Raw genomic sequence first — 17327 nt, forward strand, 5'->3', positions numbered from 1 at the left:
TGCCTTACTGGTTTATGTCATGGTTGCAACAAGTCTCAGTGCAGTATCGAGCGGTGAATGGTAGGAGGAAGGGAGTACCGCTGCTGTAGTGATATAAAGAATTTTATATCCAGTTCTTCTCTGAATCTTGCTAGGCTCTGTCAGCACTGAAACCCTGGGACAAGTTCCAGAGAAAACATTGCATTTCATGCAATACTTCTCTCTTGCAGTAATTTTAAAACTACTGAATTTTACTGAAATTGCTGAAATTTAATTTCACTAAACATCTCTCTGCTCTGTCACAAGAAGGTAAGGATCTTCTGTTCTGTAAGTCTGTATAATTTTACAATGCCTTTTTTCCTGTCAAAGAACTAATTTCAAATTTCAATGAATAAAGCCTGAAAACATTCCCTATTCCTCCACTTTTTATTTTCTGAATTATCTTTATTTCTACTACATCATACAGAGATTTGGGGGTGAGGGTGGTGTCAGGAAATCAAGCTCCTCAAGTAGGAGCTTACCACTGATTAATATAACAGCAAGAAAACTTTTATGATAGTCTGCAATGTTCCTCATTGTTCTTAAAAATAAAAAAAAATTAAAATCACTAGTTAGGAGTGGGATACACAAAAACATCTGGAGGATTAAAACTAATAAAAAGGCAGAACTACTTAAAGATAAAAGCAAGCATCGTACAGAGTATAAAACCTACTGATAATGAAATTTGGGTACAGAACAGTCTTTGGATACACCAACTTGGCTATAAGAATACTGTGCAGGAAAGTGACTATATAAGCTCTTAAATAATACTAAACTAGAAAAGAACTAAACCAACAACATTAGAACTGTTTGTACTGAAAAAAAATACTAAGAAAAATCTATCGTATATTTAATTAAGGCACGTCAGTCCTACAAAGAACACGTCTACTAAAGCAGCTGTGTTTGCTATTGTCCTGTTCACTAGATCTTTAAAAGTACGACCAGTAATTGCAGTATTTCTTGTATCACTGTCATATATGAGAAAGAAAACGCACAACTACCAAACACCACTTAACCAGGAGGCTTAACAGACCTGTTTGAGGTTTCCACTCAGTGCTGCATAGATTGCTCTCTCATATCTATTAAACTGCTCCTAAAATAAACAGTAAAAAAAAGTAATTTTTAATTACAAAGCATGTAAGTTTTCTAGTTATTTTACATTTTATTAGAGAGTAATCCATTACAAAATGTTCCATGTAACAGTTTCCAAGAAAAGCTGAAAAATCACAGGACGCATCTGGAGCCAAAATAACAATAGCAAGTGACTTTCCCATAAGTTATCTGAAAAATTTATATTGACCTGGAAAGAAAGCACCGTTTTTCCTTTCCCATTCAATTAGGTCAAGATGAAAGTCAATGTCAGCGTTTTCACTTTCAACTAAATTAAAAAAAAAAAAAGACATTTCCTAAGCCTGAAAAATTGGTGCTGATTATGTAGGTTTCTCACTACAAGACGTAAATACGTTATTTCAGAAGTCCTCTTAGAAACATTAATTGCAAATCCCATAAGCAGCAAACACAGAGTGGGTAGCTTTACTTAAAACCATGTAACAGAGCTCAGAAAAGTTCAAATTTATATATTAATATCAAGCAAATCAGCATGATCTTACCTCTTCAGCCATCCGCCAACAACTTATTTTCCAAATGCACCTGTATGGATTCCCTTGAACAGGCTCCAGCTCTTCTCCTACATGCAAAGGATAATTAAAGAAAAAAAAAATAAAAAAGGAAAAAAGAAAAAAAAAGAAAAGGTGCTATTAAAAAAAGATAAACCAGTAACAAGGCAAAGCCTATTTTCTGTTATTAACCCAATTTCAATCCCTTTGGAATTCTTCCCAAAGCATTTTGATGCTTTCAACTGGACCATAAGGTGGCTTTTCTGGGAAGTTTGGTAAATGCACATCTTAAAGTACAGTATTTTGAAAGCTTAGCTGCCATCTAGCTTTGAAGAAAATAATGTTTTTGACCATAACAGATCTACAATGTTTACATTTGGAAAACACACAGTTAAGGGGAAAAGGAATTTTTATACCTTAAGGAATACAAACTTCTAAAAAAATGTCATTGCTGCAGTGCTGGTATTCTTGCATGCATCTGCATGAGGGCATGCGTCATGGAATTAAATCCCAGATAACAGCAGGCTACGCAGGTACACTCAAAACAGGGCTAGGACACTGGTGAAGCATGCCGATAGAAGTAACAGGCTACCAGGATTTGAAAAGTGGGAAAGCATTATGCCTTCCAGACCCAGCTAGACACATTCGTAAATTCTTTCCTAAATCCTGCAATGTCCTGAGCATAAAGAGAAGCAAGGTATTGTGTTATAAATAGGATCCTATGCAAGGAACCCCAGAACACATCAGAAAGGTAATTTAACAATTTTCAAATATTTTAAAAGCATATCTTTTTCCTGAATTTACATTTGCAGAACTCTAGTCCTACTATACCTTTCTGAAGCTGGATACAGAGTCCAACTTTGAGTCTGTAAGGAACAAAATGTTTGCTAGGTGGCACAAGTCAGATGTTGAGAAAATACAGACTGAAATATTATATGGCGATGGAGAGATCTTTCAGCAACTCTGAGACATCTATTTCCTAATGATTACCCTTGAGTTTGAAAAAGAAATTGACTTCAGCATGTTAAGTGGATTTAGTGAACTCATACCTTCAACTAAAATAATTTCGTATTAGTTTTTACACGTTCAGACATGGTAAAATATTTTAGATACAAAAAAGGTTCTTAAGGTGAAAAGAAAGCTATTTCTCTTTGCCACAGACAGATATTACGAGAAAGCCCTCTGCCCTATTTTTACATCTGCCTCAAATGCACTTTGAAGTGGATACCTCCATTTCTGTTAGGATCATGATACAACTTCCATCCTTCCAAAGTTGCAGCTCTCCAGGCCTGACCACATCGTTTGCATAAGCGCTGTGCCTGAAAAATAATGGCTTTTCTCAGCAACAGACTTCAAGGTAGGAAAACCACCAGCTTCTCCTTTAAAAACTTGAACATTATTAAAATAGTTAATTTGTGTAGACATTCTACTATGCAAAAAATAAGCACAAAGAATCTTAAACTCAAAACAACTGAAAGATTTCAAAGTAAATAAAATGTCATCAGTGTTTTTTTCCACGAAACATTTTCGTTTTTCAGTCAGTATTTACAGCAATGTGAGAATTATGCTACAGTTTCATCTTTGCTAGCTTAAACAGCTGTTACGCATCCTTCTGAAAAGTTTAATTTAAGGTGTTGTCTTGTTGCTTAGATGTATAATCCATCTCTTCACACACTCATCTACTTTTCCAGTTGACTTAGCCTTCCAAATCCCTCATGCATTTCTAAAAATAGCAATCCCACCTTTCCCATAATGATATTCAATAGTCTATGCACTAGCACAAACGGGTTTAATTCAAAGCTATTTTGAATAGCATGGAAGGTAGAACAGAAACTGTACAAAAAAAGTTTGCCTACAATTCTTCCAATCCTACATCCCTGGAAAGGAAAAAAAAAAAAAAAAAAAAAGACTCAGCTAAAGATTATCTAATTACTCTGACTAGTGCTGTTCCAGGACTGACAAAACAGTCCAAGAGAGAAACACTGAGAGAAATTGCAATATGTACTCTTGGTTTCTTTAGCCAAGTTCTGTTCTTTTCACATTGGAAGGCTACGCACATTCAGCCATTTTGGGAATGGTGACAAACGGTAAATTTAAAGAATAGACAAGCAAGTTGTTCCAGCTTACCTGCTGTGTATCACCTGTTGTATGGTAAATGAACAGACGTCCATTCTTAATTCAGAGTAAACTCAAAATATTTTTAACTTACTCTTTCAGTAGTGAATAACCCAATTCACACTTATCAGACAGTAGGGGCATCATAGCAGCAACTGCAGAACAACTAATGCTACAATTTTATATTCATATCGCCCTGCAGCAACATGCTCATGTGCCCATACTATCAAAAAACGAAGAGACGTGCACCGTATTGGAACAGAATACTAGCAAGTAACCACATTCCTAAGTCTGAGGTCTTGGGCACAAGAATCTCAAGTCCTTTTCCTCCCCCATTACTCAAATGTTGTTATATATACATAGAGCCTAGTATAAAGGAATCAGTTTCCAGCTGAGGTCTTTAGACAACACCACAATACAAGTATTTACATGATTAAACTGTGAAAGCCACTTTACAGCTGGGAATTGTTATTCAGAACAGCTTTAGGACTGAAATTGCCTGGATGTTACTCGGCTAAGGATTAATGCAAAGTATACACATCACATATTCTCTAAGGTGGGGGAACAAGCAGACTTATAGTGAAAGAGTTAATGGAGGATAGTAACTGGCTTTCTAGATTACTCAGATCAAGTCTATCAATAGTTTTCACTGCTGAAGACCCTGCCAAACAACAAAGGTAAGAAAGCAAGAAAGAAAAGTGATTTTAACTAATAACAGTAACCACTGTAAATAACTACGTTTCTCCTGATGGCAGTATTAGCCCATGGAGCTTGTGCACTGGTCCCCAGTTTTCAGTCCTGGGACACACCTGCAAATGTGCCATTGCAACTGTTTGTACAACAAGGTGATAAAACGAAGCCTTACGCTCTCCCTCAGCTCCACTCAGATCATACCCAAGGGAATGTTAGAGGAGCAAAGCAAGTAAAGTTGGCTTAATTTAATGCTATTTCAAAGACAAGCATAAATCAAACCTCTCTTACTAGTTAAAATTGCAAGCGTGTTCCACTCTAATATCACAGAATTAAAGAATGGTTTGGTTGGAAGGGACCTTAAAGCCCATCCAGTTCCAACCCCCCTGCCATGGGCAGGGACACCTTCCACCAGACCAGGTTGCCCCATCCAACCTGGCCTTGAGCACTTCCAGGGATGAGGCATCCACAACTCCTCTGGGCAACCTGTGCCACTGCCTCACCACCCTCACCGGGAAGAATTTCTTCCTTATGTCTGATCTATATGTAGAATGAACCCTGTATGATAATCCATTGATTATTAGAGATGCAATTAGGAAGTTCTTTGAAACATTCTGTGTGTTTGGCAGTATTTAGTATCAAGCCACTACAGTAAAAAAATATTGTCAAACAACAAAAAAAAACAAAGATACATTTTTTCTGTAACATCCATTCTATGTCCAAAATTACTTAACTAAATGCAAGGTTTTATTAAAATACTAATTCAGCAGTCCATCACTGTCAGTATTGGTAACAGACTGAAAAATCACTACAAGCCAAATTTAAACAGATATTTTAGTACACAGCTTTTCACTAGTTTTAATAGTAAGATTTAAAATAAGTTAACACTAATTAACCAATAAGATATTATAAATTTCAGCAGCTTACCTCATCTAAAAACTGATGAGAGTGAAGAGATACTTCAGCAACCTCGCATCATCTTCTCGGTCCAAATCATCCAGTGGCAGTTTCTGTCTTATAGGAGCATCTGGATCCTGCAAGGAAGAAAGTCACCAACCATCCACACAACGCCTGTATGCCTCTTCTGATGATTTCCTGCCCTGTCTTCTAATTTGGAGTCACTTTTTCACATTGGCACAACAATCTGTACAACCCACATAATATCTAGCATGATACTTCCCTGTCTTTCCTCTCTCATTTCTTTTATTCCTCTTCTGTCGCTGTTCCTATCAGAAGGAGCCACTGCAATTTCTTTACTCCACCACCTTGTTTTTTGCTCCAAACTTCTCATCTTCCAGCTCTTCTCACCTTCAAACATCCTCTCCTCTTCTGCCTCCTTACCTACTAGACTGTTTCTCCTCCTCCACCTTCTAACTGAGAAGGCTTTTCACAACAGCTGTACTTGCTTCTGTTTAATCCAAACAGCTTTTCTCAAGCAAAGCAATACCTCAGATCATTCCCAAACTGAATTAATCTTCCACAACTGCTTCGCTGTCACTGAGACAATTAATTACCTCATTCTACCGGCAGCCCTTTCTTTCCTTGACTTCCCTCCTACTAGCTTTTACTACAGTAACTCTCAAGGCATCCCACCACGACTATGTTTCATTGTGCCAGTTCTGTATAAAGACACCACACCCTTATCTGCAAGGGCTTCCAAACAATTTTACAAGCTTTTCTGATTAGGAACATGAGTTTGTTTCAGACATAAGAAGTACTAATAAAGCCATTTACCTCACCAAAGAGACCACAGATACTTGTTGTGGGGGATAGGGTAGGAGTATGGAAGTGACTGACAGAAGAAAACAGAAGTTCATATGCCCTGAAAAGAACTCCAGAGGTGCCCTGCCTTCTGTACTAATTTTTAGATAGTAAAACTACTTTTGGATAGTACAACTACCTAAAAATTGGTGGAAGGCTGTGAAAATAGCATATATGTTCTCTCTAACCCATTTTGAAACCAAACCTTATTTTTAAAATAATACTTACCAATTCCGTTACCAGAGCTCGAGAACTTCCAATGTATGTACTTAACTGTCGCTGCTTCAGGACATGTAGTGTGTTCTCCCTGAAAGCAGTGGAATGTTTTTCAGAAAAATGGTTTTTTAGCAAGCATCTTTTAATAAGACACAAATATTGAAAGATTTTTTTTTTGTTACTTGGAATATGGGTACATGAGAGACATACTTGGTCTGGTTGGTTTATCAATGGACTGTGTTACTGTTGTGAAAATACAACATTTCACAAGAAGTACAGTATTAGAATCAATTCACGTATCTTTGATTTCTTTCAAAAGCATCCATTATTTCAATCATTCATGTATTTAACTATGAATTGATTTCTGCATGAGCAAAATTTCCTATTAGCATTCACTACAAAGTCAGACTAGGACAGAAATTCAACTTAGGATGAGCACATGATTCCAAAAGCCTGTATTCACTGGCCATTAAAAGCAGGTTTATTCTAGGCATCTAGTGTGAAAGGCAGTCTTTGTTCTTTTCTACCATAAAACCCATCATTGATAATAAAGATGACAATAACAGCTTCTGGTGAAGGGTCAATAACACAAAGTGATGACAAGAACTTAAAACAGGCAAAAATTAAAGCCAGACAAAGAAGTGACCACCTAAGAAACACATAATAAAAAAAGGTTTTATCTAGCGTCAGTAACAGGCTGATCAGCAGGTGACGATCTCTTATTGTGTCTTGTTATGAAAAAATAAAATCTGCATCTAGGTTAAGATTACATTGCATTGATGGTTTTCCTTCCATCCTTGCCTCCCCAAAGCAGTAACTGACTTTTGAGAAGATACACTTCAGCAGATGTGTAGGAAATCTCAATTTTTACATCTAAGAATTTAAAGAAAAGAAGTGAATGAACTGAGTAACTTCTAAAAATCCACTTCTATTTAAGAGTGATTCTGTGCCTGTGCATCTTACACTTGATGGGAGTGTGTATACAATCAAAGAAATTCTGAACTCACCAATACACTGATTTTGCATAAAATTCAATATTATCGGAGAAGTCCCCAATTTCATCCTTGGCAATGCTCTCTAGCCAATCCACCACCAACTGGAATAAAATTAAATTGCATTTTTAAAACAAACATGTAACAAATAATATTTTAAACTGCCTTCCTCTCATCTCTGAGTCTACTTGTCACCTACACATCCTGAAGACTGTTCCACTTTCATTTTAAGTATCCACTATGAAGGCTGTTTAAGCACTTGATCTCTATTTCTCACTAGATGCTGCAGTAACTACAGTGCTACTTCATAGTTTATTAATCATCAACAGTAACAGATGCTCCAAATGGGAATAGCTCTCAGCCTTCCATCCCCTCCAAGCTAGCCTGTAAAACATTTCTGATCTTTAGAAACTAAAGAGCATTATTTTTACCCATACAAAGAATAACCTGCTTCAGTAAATATAAAAAAGTATTAGAAACAGCTTTAAGAAGTGCACAGAGCATTACCTTTATGAACATTTCTCTACTGATCTATTTCCACTCTCATCTTAAAAACCTTCCATCATACCTGGCTTTGTCGAACAAGCGAATCTTTCTGAAACAAGTTGTCTACGTTCGTTTTTTCACTAGCAGTTAAAACCTATTTAAGAAAAAGCTGATTATTACTTCATGGAAAAGAAAACTTGCCACAAAACCATACACACCAAACTGAACACATACTAACTCGTAAGCTTTCTACAAGAAGTTCAGTATGCTACCTCTCCCTTGCCCCATTTTTAAGAACGGATGACACTATACATTTCTTTTATTCGGATGATCTTTTACATCCAGTTACACTAAAAACTGTAAAAATGAGATTCAGAATATAATTCACAAATGTATGAGCACAGAAAGACTCTGCATAGTAGGTCCACTGATTGCACTCATATTATCCTAAATCCCATTTATTACTGTATACATAAGAAAGATGACATTTTCCAAGACCATATGCACACTTAACATAAACAAGTGAAAAAAACCCCCAAAACTCAAAAAACTCAACCCCAGAACCCTGATCCTTCTATCTCCTCTCCTCCATTAATTTAGCTTTTATTTGACTTGCAACAAAAAGAGAACAGAAGATTAATTTTCCTAAAAAAACATAGGTAGGAGGAAATTATTTTCCGGCACAACCGTGTTTAATTTAATAGTGACAACTTAGCAGTGGGAATCCTACAGGAAGCCATTTTATGACTGAGAAAAAAGCAACTGCAATCATAAATTTTACAAAGGCAGAGTCACTTTACTTATTGTTTTGTCTTTCTAAGCATATTCTGGCAGCAAAGGCGGGAAGCACTGTATTGACATAGACAAGAAGACTACAGCTGAAACAAGAATGCTAAAAAATTTGGATTTCTCTTGAGATAAATTGGAATCAGGATTGTAAAGGCTAGACAGCTTGAGACCACATGTTCTTCTTTTAGGCAAAGTAAAACTATCTCTGACCTATGGGAACATTACAGCTACTGATGCAACTTAAAAAAAAAAGTATTTCTAGTGGATTTTCCAAGTGTATGTGTAATACTTAAGGAAATAAAACAAAGTATAGTTTATAATATTTTTTTACACTAGCATTTTCTCTTTAGAACTGAATATTTAAATTCACTTTTCACAATATATGAAATAATTTAATATTTGTCTTGATAAAAATCAAATCAGTCTCATTTTTTGTTTATATTCTTTCACCTTTGAATATTAAGTGGCCGCAATATTGAGACTGTAAAAATGAAATACAAGCATTTAGTTTGTATTTAACTGACTGTATCACTTAAAAAAAAACAAACCAAAAAGTCCAAGCTTACTGTGATATCAAATCCAGTTTCATCTTCCAGTGCAGACTGTATTCTGTCTCTAGAAATAAAAGTGAAAAACATTAATGATTAAAATAAAGCTGAGAAAACTCAGCAGAATGCATAAGTGAAAGTGCTTAAAAATACCTTTACAAACATTTTAAAAATAAACAAAACTAGAAGTTGCAATGGTAGTAAGAATAGGCCCGTTTACAATTTTAATTTCTGTAGATAGGTAACAGACATATATATCAGCACCTAGTTCCATAAACAGATTATTATTGCTTAATTGCTTCACTCCATATTCATAAACTCACAAAAAATATATCCAAGAAAGTCAGCTCAGTGCAAAAACATAACATGCTTTTCAAAGGAATTACCTATAAAGCGAGGACAACAGTCTCCAAGTTACCATTTCCTGCTTGAGAAGCCACAAGACACTTGCAGTTTTTGAAAACTTTTGCTGTCCAGGAGTTGCCCGATAAACTATTTTCCCTAGTATATTCACCTGAGGTAAATAAATTTATAAATAGTTAACATTGCTCGTCACTGTATTTTTTTTTCTAAGCCATTACTGCAATCTTTTCATTATCCAGAATGCTTTCAACAACCAAGTTCGATTACAATCTCTTCAAAATAGGTAGGTGACACTCCACACTCTAAATTCCCTTAATTACTAATAGAAATAATATTAGCACAGCCTAGAGGCCATTTTAATCCAGCTTATTATCATTAACAAAAAAAAAATCTAAACATCTGCTCATGTTTATTGTCAATTGACACTTGTAGTGGAATGACAGCCAGATGACATTTTTAGTAAATGTCAGCAATTTTAGTAAATGTTAGCAAGCTACACAATGGGTATTCCTGTGCCAGAATGGTGTATGAGAAAAGAGAGATGCTATTCAATGCCAGCGTTCAGTGACTCATAAGACTGCAACCAGCTGGAAGATTTAAAATATCTATGTTAAGCACTGTGACTGCTCAGCTTAAAGAAAAACAGCAGTACTACCTTAGGAAGGACTGTAAAATAAAGTAAATAAAAAACCAAGCAAACTACTTACCTGACTGTTACAAATACTTTCATACTCATCCACAAGATCGAAAATGGTAGTTGATGTATGCTTCAGGAAGGAATGCAGAAAATCTGAGTACATGCTCATAGTAGCTAGAACAGATTTAAAAAGAAACAGCCATATTAGTCAGACACAATTTGGTAAAAAAAACAAAACACCAACACAAAACAGACTACAAAAAAAATCCTTCCGATGACAAGGCATCTCATCTTTCTTAAATCTAAATGAGGACAACGATGATATGAACTATTTATATCCCATAAAGGCAGAAGAACTTATCAGCTAAGATAGTTAAGATACACAGAAGCTACAAGGTAAGTCAAATAATTATAAAATTTTTGCTGGAAACCTGTCATCTGCAAAAGTTTTAACAACAAACTCATCTGCATATCTCCACAAAACTAATCCAGTTTGTGTCTTACATCGCCAGAGCATCCCATTTGTGCCATGAGGTTCCACAGAAGACACACTTACTCAAAACCCCAATAATTGGAAGAGATTAGCTTTCTGAACTTTTTAAACTAGACTGTTTTTGACAAAGAAATATCAGCAAAATAATACAGGAAAATAGGAACATATATATTTGTATACCACAAATAAAAACTGTGGTCAACTATTATGAAAACTTCAGATTGTCTCACCAGCTTCCCCGGGATCATCCTCATGCAACAGTACAGCGCTCATAGTGACATCTTCTGTCATGTTGGACATGTCTAGATTTACAAACATTCCTGTCTGCTGAGGCGAGAGTGCCATTGACCAGCTACTTTCATCCAACTAAAAGCATAACAAGCACATAAGGAACAAATAAATAGCAATCTCAGACTATTATAAGCCTAGCTCCAAGTTTTTTCCTTCTATATGAATGGTATAAACAGAGCAACCAGAAAAAACCTATAGTGAAATAACTGCTTTTAGATAAGGTGCAAGTATGCCTTTAACAAACAGCTCTGAAAAGATAATTTTTCATCTGGGAAAAGGAAATTTTCAAATTTTTTTTTTCAGGAAATAACTAAAGTAGAAGCTAATCTAATAAAACTGTCTACTTTAAAACACCATGTATCGCTTTTCATCTTAAAACAAGTCACTCTAAACTTTCATATTCTATTATGCTAAATGATTACTTAGTATTTTGTCATTCAAAGTAAAAAGAGACAATAACATTGACTAGGTTGTAAAGCAGCTATGAAAAGTTAAGCAAAATAGTTACAACTTGACTCAGAACCATTTACCAGCCTTTCAACCTTCTGGGTGAATTGCTCAAAACCATTTGATCGAATGAAGCAATACAATTTTAAAATAATAGCAAGTATCAGAATATTAAAGGGGAAAATAAAGACGTACCTATACTTTGTGAAAGGTATTTCAAGGGAGGTATTTGATAACATATCTGACATCAGACCAGCAAAACAACCAAAGCAGAAGATAGACTGTACATATACTGCACTGACAGGACAGCTTCCTATAGCTGTTTCCATGACAGCAACTGCTTTCGCAACGGCAATTAACGCTATACAAAGACCTAGAGATGTGCCACTGGTTGATTCTTTTTCCAGGGTCTTAAAACGGTGCCACCCAAACAAGTACAAACAGGGAACCAGACGACATTGCTGTAGTAGCCTCTTAAGCATATCCAAGACCAGTGGGGACATATACCTGTTATCCTTCCTTTTATGCCCTAGTTTCTACCCACAGTACTCCTCTTGCCTGATCTCTCTCTCTGCCATTATTGCCCTCCAGCCAACCAGAACAGAATGCTATAGCACTCTGACTGCAGAGTGAAAATAACAAGAAACCCAGTTCCAGTAAAATCATATCAGGTCTCTATGGGAAATACAAAAAAGGGCTGATGAGTGTTCTTAGCTACCAGCAAATAAGTTTCCACAAGACATAATTTTAAGTCCTTTTTCCCTCATCCTCCTGTGAAAGCCTTTGTCTAGTCCCAAGTTTCCCCCTGCTATTCTAAACTGGATTCAAGTCAGAGCACCAAGTGCTAACATAAAATGTACTGCACTCACAAAACACTAGTTACAGAATGGAATGACGAGAGGCTCTGAATCAGAGGAAGAGTGCCACTGCTAAGAGCTGTATACATGTTGATCAACTAGGACCCAGAACCTGATAATTTAAAGAAACAAATGGGCTGTAACAAACTACAGAAACAACTAGAAGGGAGAATGAATTAAAAAGCACATACAGAAAGACATCTTAACTTGTTTTCAGTTAATTTAAAAATAAACGGAGATAAAATACTTCAGATGTCCCTACTGATAACTTTTCTAATCAGTGTTTTTCCAAAGACATTACAGTAGAAGATAATCAATGTCATCTAAAAGTCATCAGAAGAGCTTGTCCTTTCAAGTCCAAACTTTAACATCCAAGTGAAGTCTGATACTGGAGAATGCTAAAATAAGAAAAATTCTGAAGCTTTAACTTGCTGACATAGAACAATTGTCTTTGAAGAATTTTTAAACAAGCGAAGTCAGGATTTTTGCAGTCACAAGTAAATATAAATACATGGTATATCTAGCAAGTCCTTAAAACCCTCTATTATTCCTCATTACATCATCTCAAAGAACGCCACAGTAATAAATAATACCAGTAGCAAGCAGCAATAGTAATACTAGCAAGCTTGTACCACCCACAGTTTGTCTTTGGTGCAAACACCAAAACACCGTAAACTTGTAGTTTCTTCTAAGTTTCACAGGAACAAAAGAGAAAAAGGTGCTCTAACCGTCTTACCATTGACAGATTGCCGAAAAGTCCAGGAGGTGGTAGAATCAGAGGAGACTTCCCTCCTGTTCCCAGGAGGGCAGACACATCTGACGGCTTCATGGAGCTTCGAGTTAGTGCAGTAACTGAAAGAGAGAGCGCCTTTTCTGAAAGGAAGAAGTATATAAGGCCACTATGCTCTATCAAGGTGCTCCAAAGTAAATGTTATACTGGAGATTGAACTATTTATGAAATCCTGCTCCATCACACAAGAAACAGACAGACCTACCTGATGGAGAAGTAACTTGCTCCTGTCCATCCTCATTTTCCTTCCATCAGAAGGCTTGTACCCAACCCCCAAATGCCAATTATAAAAGAAAAACTCATCTTAGGTCCCTCCTTAGACATAAGGAGGTTAATTATCAATAATGGAACTTCATAATCTACACATCTAGTTATGCTAGAGTTACATGAACACCCTGCTAACCAAGCCTGGAGCATGCTCAAGCCCTAATTTTTCAAGTAGGGCACATATAAATGTAAAGACAAAGCCCACCTATTGTCATTTTAGCTCCTCCTCAAGTCCAGCAGCATTCCAGATAGAAGTCTGAGGCCAGGTTGAATGTGAGTGTATCTATGCACCAAATATGTGACACACCTTCAGTTACTAGAGTTCATTGGTAAACACACACCATGAGCATAAATAGCAGTAAATCTCCAGTCACTCTTTCTTGGAAATTGGTCTCCAAACCCTTAAAGTAAAAGGCAACCACAAGTCTGCTCTACCAAGCACTACATCTGCTCCAGGTACTCCTGTACATCAGTGTGGTGGCTAGTGTTCCCAGGAATATCTGACCCATCTTAAAATCGGAGACACTGCTTTGTAAGACGATAAATGCCTCATCCCATGACAACAGGGAACTCCACCACAACAGACCTTCATATAGCCCAAAGACCATGGAATTTGCATCGAGACAGTAGCTGCCTTGGTGCCTTTATCAATCACAAACAGCCTGGGAAGCCATCTAAAAACACTGGTTGCATCAAGACGGTGACAGCCAAATCAGGAGATGTGTCAACAGTGGTAAAGAGGGAACGACACATATTCCCAACATTTTGTCAGCAAATTTGGAGACAGAAGTGCTTGTACAACCCTCAACAGCAGTGTTTCATAACAAGACAGCCTCAGTCAACACTCAGATCATTTACGACTTTCCCTTTGGACTGCTAGAAGCAGAGGCATCAAAGATTCCCACAACAGCATATACAATCACAAAATAAAGAGCATGTCCAGCGTCACCATCAGACTCCATCCAGTTTGGAAGCAGAAGATCAAATGGCTATGGCACTTTTTTTTTATTGCCCGAGGTAAACAGAACCTTCTTGGAATGCCCCCAGTCCTGAAGATCACCAAGACTGTATCTCATCAGATCTCTCACACCTTCAAATTATAAGGGGGCAAGGTCATTGCAAACAGGTACAGGGACCTTAGAAGGCTTCATATCAATAGGTAGATTTAGTTTTCCAAGCATCAGTTTCAAACAGACTGAGAAACTTGAAGAATCAAAGGTTTCTGTCCCAAGGTTTCTATCCTTGTATTAGCACAGATCTTGAATCACCACAAATAAATTTTCCCTAAACTCTTGAGATGTGAAAGTCAGGCATACTGAAGATCAAAGAGACAAATCAATTTTCAATCTGTAGAACCAGAATTATGGCTACTAACATTAACAGTCTGACTGTGAAGTTGCAGAGCAAAGCATTTAAACTGTTAATGGGTCATCCTTCTCCTCTCCTCCATGGTACCAGAAAATAACTGCTGTACCCCCCTGCTACACATATGATACAATGCATTCAAGGATTAGGAATGTACAGGGTGGCAGAAAAGAACTATGTTGAACAATCCTCAAATACACTTTCTAGTACCCCCAAATCCACAATTAGGAGCAACTGACAAAGGAAGCAAAACTCCTTGTCCTCAGGAGAGGAGATAATGGATGCACTTCACAAGAACACTTTAAATGTTCCACTGTACAACAGGAACAGAAACAGGAGTGAAAATGCCAATGCTTTGTTTGTCGCAGAATCCTCAGACAGTTTGAAAGAGAAATAGCTCCAGCCTACGTAGCAGATGACACTTGTGACTCTCCGAAAAATCTGTACGATGCAGTGGCAGAGGTAAAACAGAAGAAACTCAGGATGCCAAGGAGAAATGCAAAGTTGTAATGAAGAAGTGCAGAAGTCTTTGGATTAAATAGTGCAGGAATGTCAAATAGCAAACCTTTTCTAAGGACTGCTGGTCCACTCATATTGCTGTTTGAAGAAACTTTATCACAGATCATAGCCACACGTGTGGATAACTGTCAGCTGTGTTTACAGAAGTTTGCAGGAAGAATCGTTATTCAGAAACCAGAAAGTTTCCTCCTGAAGTCTGTTAAAAAATACATGGTAGGTTTACAGAGCATATGCTGTCCAGTAACATCTCCTGATGTGACATCTCTACACTGACGGGCCATACAAATGAACAGAACTGCTCAACATTAACCCTTCTTGATCAGAGTATTTTGCATCTGTGATCTCTACTTTTACCTGATATCAACTCTCTATATGGTTTGGGGGCAGCTACTGCAAAAGCAAACCGTATGCTACCTCTTCCTGAAATTCTGTACTGTTGAGCTTTCTGAAAACAGACAAACCAGAAACTTCATAGTGACAAAATCACGGCAAGCTGTTACATCTACACACTAACTGAAATTAAGATTTTCTCTGAAGACAGACAATGGTCAAGGTGGTATACACATGCTCCAAACTGAAGATAAAAGAGGGAAAAGAGCTACTTGATTTCAGAGTGCTCTCTCATCATCACAGTATGACACACAACGATTTTCTCTTTAAACAACTAACACATCACCCATCTCCAAGCAGTCCTGAAAGGAGGATGTGGATAAGCAGAAGGTGCAACCATCCTCTTGGAGCTTGATGGAAAACACACTGGCTAGATGATGATGAAAAAGAGGAATTCCCTACATGAACGTCTGAATGATGACAAAATAAAGACTACAGGAAGAGACTGTGACAAGGAAAAGGGAGGTAAGCACTGACAATGACATGGAAAAGTAAGGAATGTGCACGTTTGTTTATTTCAGCCACAACTAGTGAGGGAGGCTCTAAGATGATTACAGACCTTTTCACAGTATGTTTAGTGTCAAGTCACCACTAAGAACAACTTGCAGTTTCACTGCAACAGCTGTCAATGCTCACACACAAGTAGCTCATGCTTGAGAAGGCAGCTGATGCTAACAGCATTTATCTTTGCTGCTGGCCGCCAAAACAGAAGCCACTAGACATTACACTACATGAGAACAAGGAGGGGCTACACAGAACTTGCCAGGAATCAGAATCAGTATCTCTCCGGAACTTCATACCTTTGCACCAATGCCACTTTGGGAAGAACTCCCCAACATGTTCCTAATACGGGTCCACTGATGCAGAACACAGGGCTTGAGATTGGGAGGTTTCAGGGCAACCTGACCCTAGCCACCAAGTGTGGTTTCACAGCCTTTCTGTGAGGTGTGCCATCTAATTTCTTCTCCTGCTAGTGGAGAGGGAAATAATTTACCAATGCAACCAATAAATAAACCTGGTAGAAAGGTCAGCAACAGAATTAACCTGCAAAAAAAATAAGGATGGAAAAACATCTGAAGAGACACTGCACGACAGAAAATCTTGAAGAATTAAAAGCTACTGCAAAACCAAAAGAAGGCTGTGAAAAAGAAGGAAACACAACAAACTTGAAGATGCTGACTAGTAAGGCAAGAATCAGTTTCAACACGGTACTTGAAAGAAACTGAAATGATACTGGACATAGTCTTGTGCCAAACAAAGAAAATGAAGCTCAAACACCATCTAAAAACTGAAAGGTATTCAGCAACAGCATAAATATATAACATATGAAAATACATGTTGACTGCTACTAGGTATTTTTATTCATATTTATAAACACATTTAACTTCAGAATCACAGAATCACCAAGTAATTGAGTGTATTGAGTTTGTGTGGCAAGGCTTTGGTAGCAGGAGGGCTACAGGGGTGAGTTCTGTGAGAAGCTGCCAGAACCTTCCCCCATGTCCGACAGAGCCAACGCCAGCCGGCTCCAAGACGGACCCAACGCTGGCCAAGGCCCAGCCCATCAGCCATGGGGGTAGTGCCTCAGGGAGAACAGAGTTAACAAGGGGAAAAAAAACTGCTGGGGGAACAACAGCAGCAGAGAGAGGGGTGAGAATCTGTGGTAGGATCAGCCCT

The 17327-nt window shown here is 37.4% G+C and overlaps 1 protein-coding gene across 1 annotated transcript in view; it reads right to left on the minus strand.

The window, feature by feature from the left end:
* The window catches only part of NUP107 (nucleoporin 107kDa), a 26370-nt gene extending 9881 nt beyond the window's left edge, over positions 1 to 16489 (minus strand). Inside the window, exons 1-15 of the mRNA XM_009697779.1 lie at positions 16451 to 16489; positions 15615 to 15705; positions 13056 to 13192; positions 10955 to 11090; positions 10302 to 10405; positions 9618 to 9745; positions 9250 to 9298; positions 7977 to 8048; positions 7424 to 7512; positions 6429 to 6507; positions 5380 to 5473; positions 3005 to 3010; positions 2863 to 2967; positions 1629 to 1705; positions 1052 to 1111 (exon numbers count right to left, since the gene is read on the minus strand). Of these exons, the coding sequence (XP_009696081.1) occupies positions 1052 to 1111; positions 1629 to 1705; positions 2863 to 2967; positions 3005 to 3010; positions 5380 to 5473; positions 6429 to 6507; positions 7424 to 7512; positions 7977 to 8048; positions 9250 to 9298; positions 9618 to 9745; positions 10302 to 10405; positions 10955 to 11090; positions 13056 to 13192; positions 15615 to 15705; positions 16451 to 16489 (1266 nt within the window). The remainder of the gene's footprint in view (positions 1 to 1051; positions 1112 to 1628; positions 1706 to 2862; positions 2968 to 3004; positions 3011 to 5379; positions 5474 to 6428; positions 6508 to 7423; positions 7513 to 7976; positions 8049 to 9249; positions 9299 to 9617; positions 9746 to 10301; positions 10406 to 10954; positions 11091 to 13055; positions 13193 to 15614; positions 15706 to 16450) is intronic.
* Between the last annotated feature and the right edge of the window lie 838 nt (positions 16490 to 17327).

This window comes from Cariama cristata, unplaced genomic scaffold, assembly GCF_000690535.1.
Source record: "Cariama cristata isolate BGI_N322 unplaced genomic scaffold, ASM69053v1 scaffold11423, whole genome shotgun sequence".
In the NCBI taxonomy this organism is placed as follows: domain Eukaryota; kingdom Metazoa; phylum Chordata; class Aves; order Cariamiformes; family Cariamidae; genus Cariama; species Cariama cristata.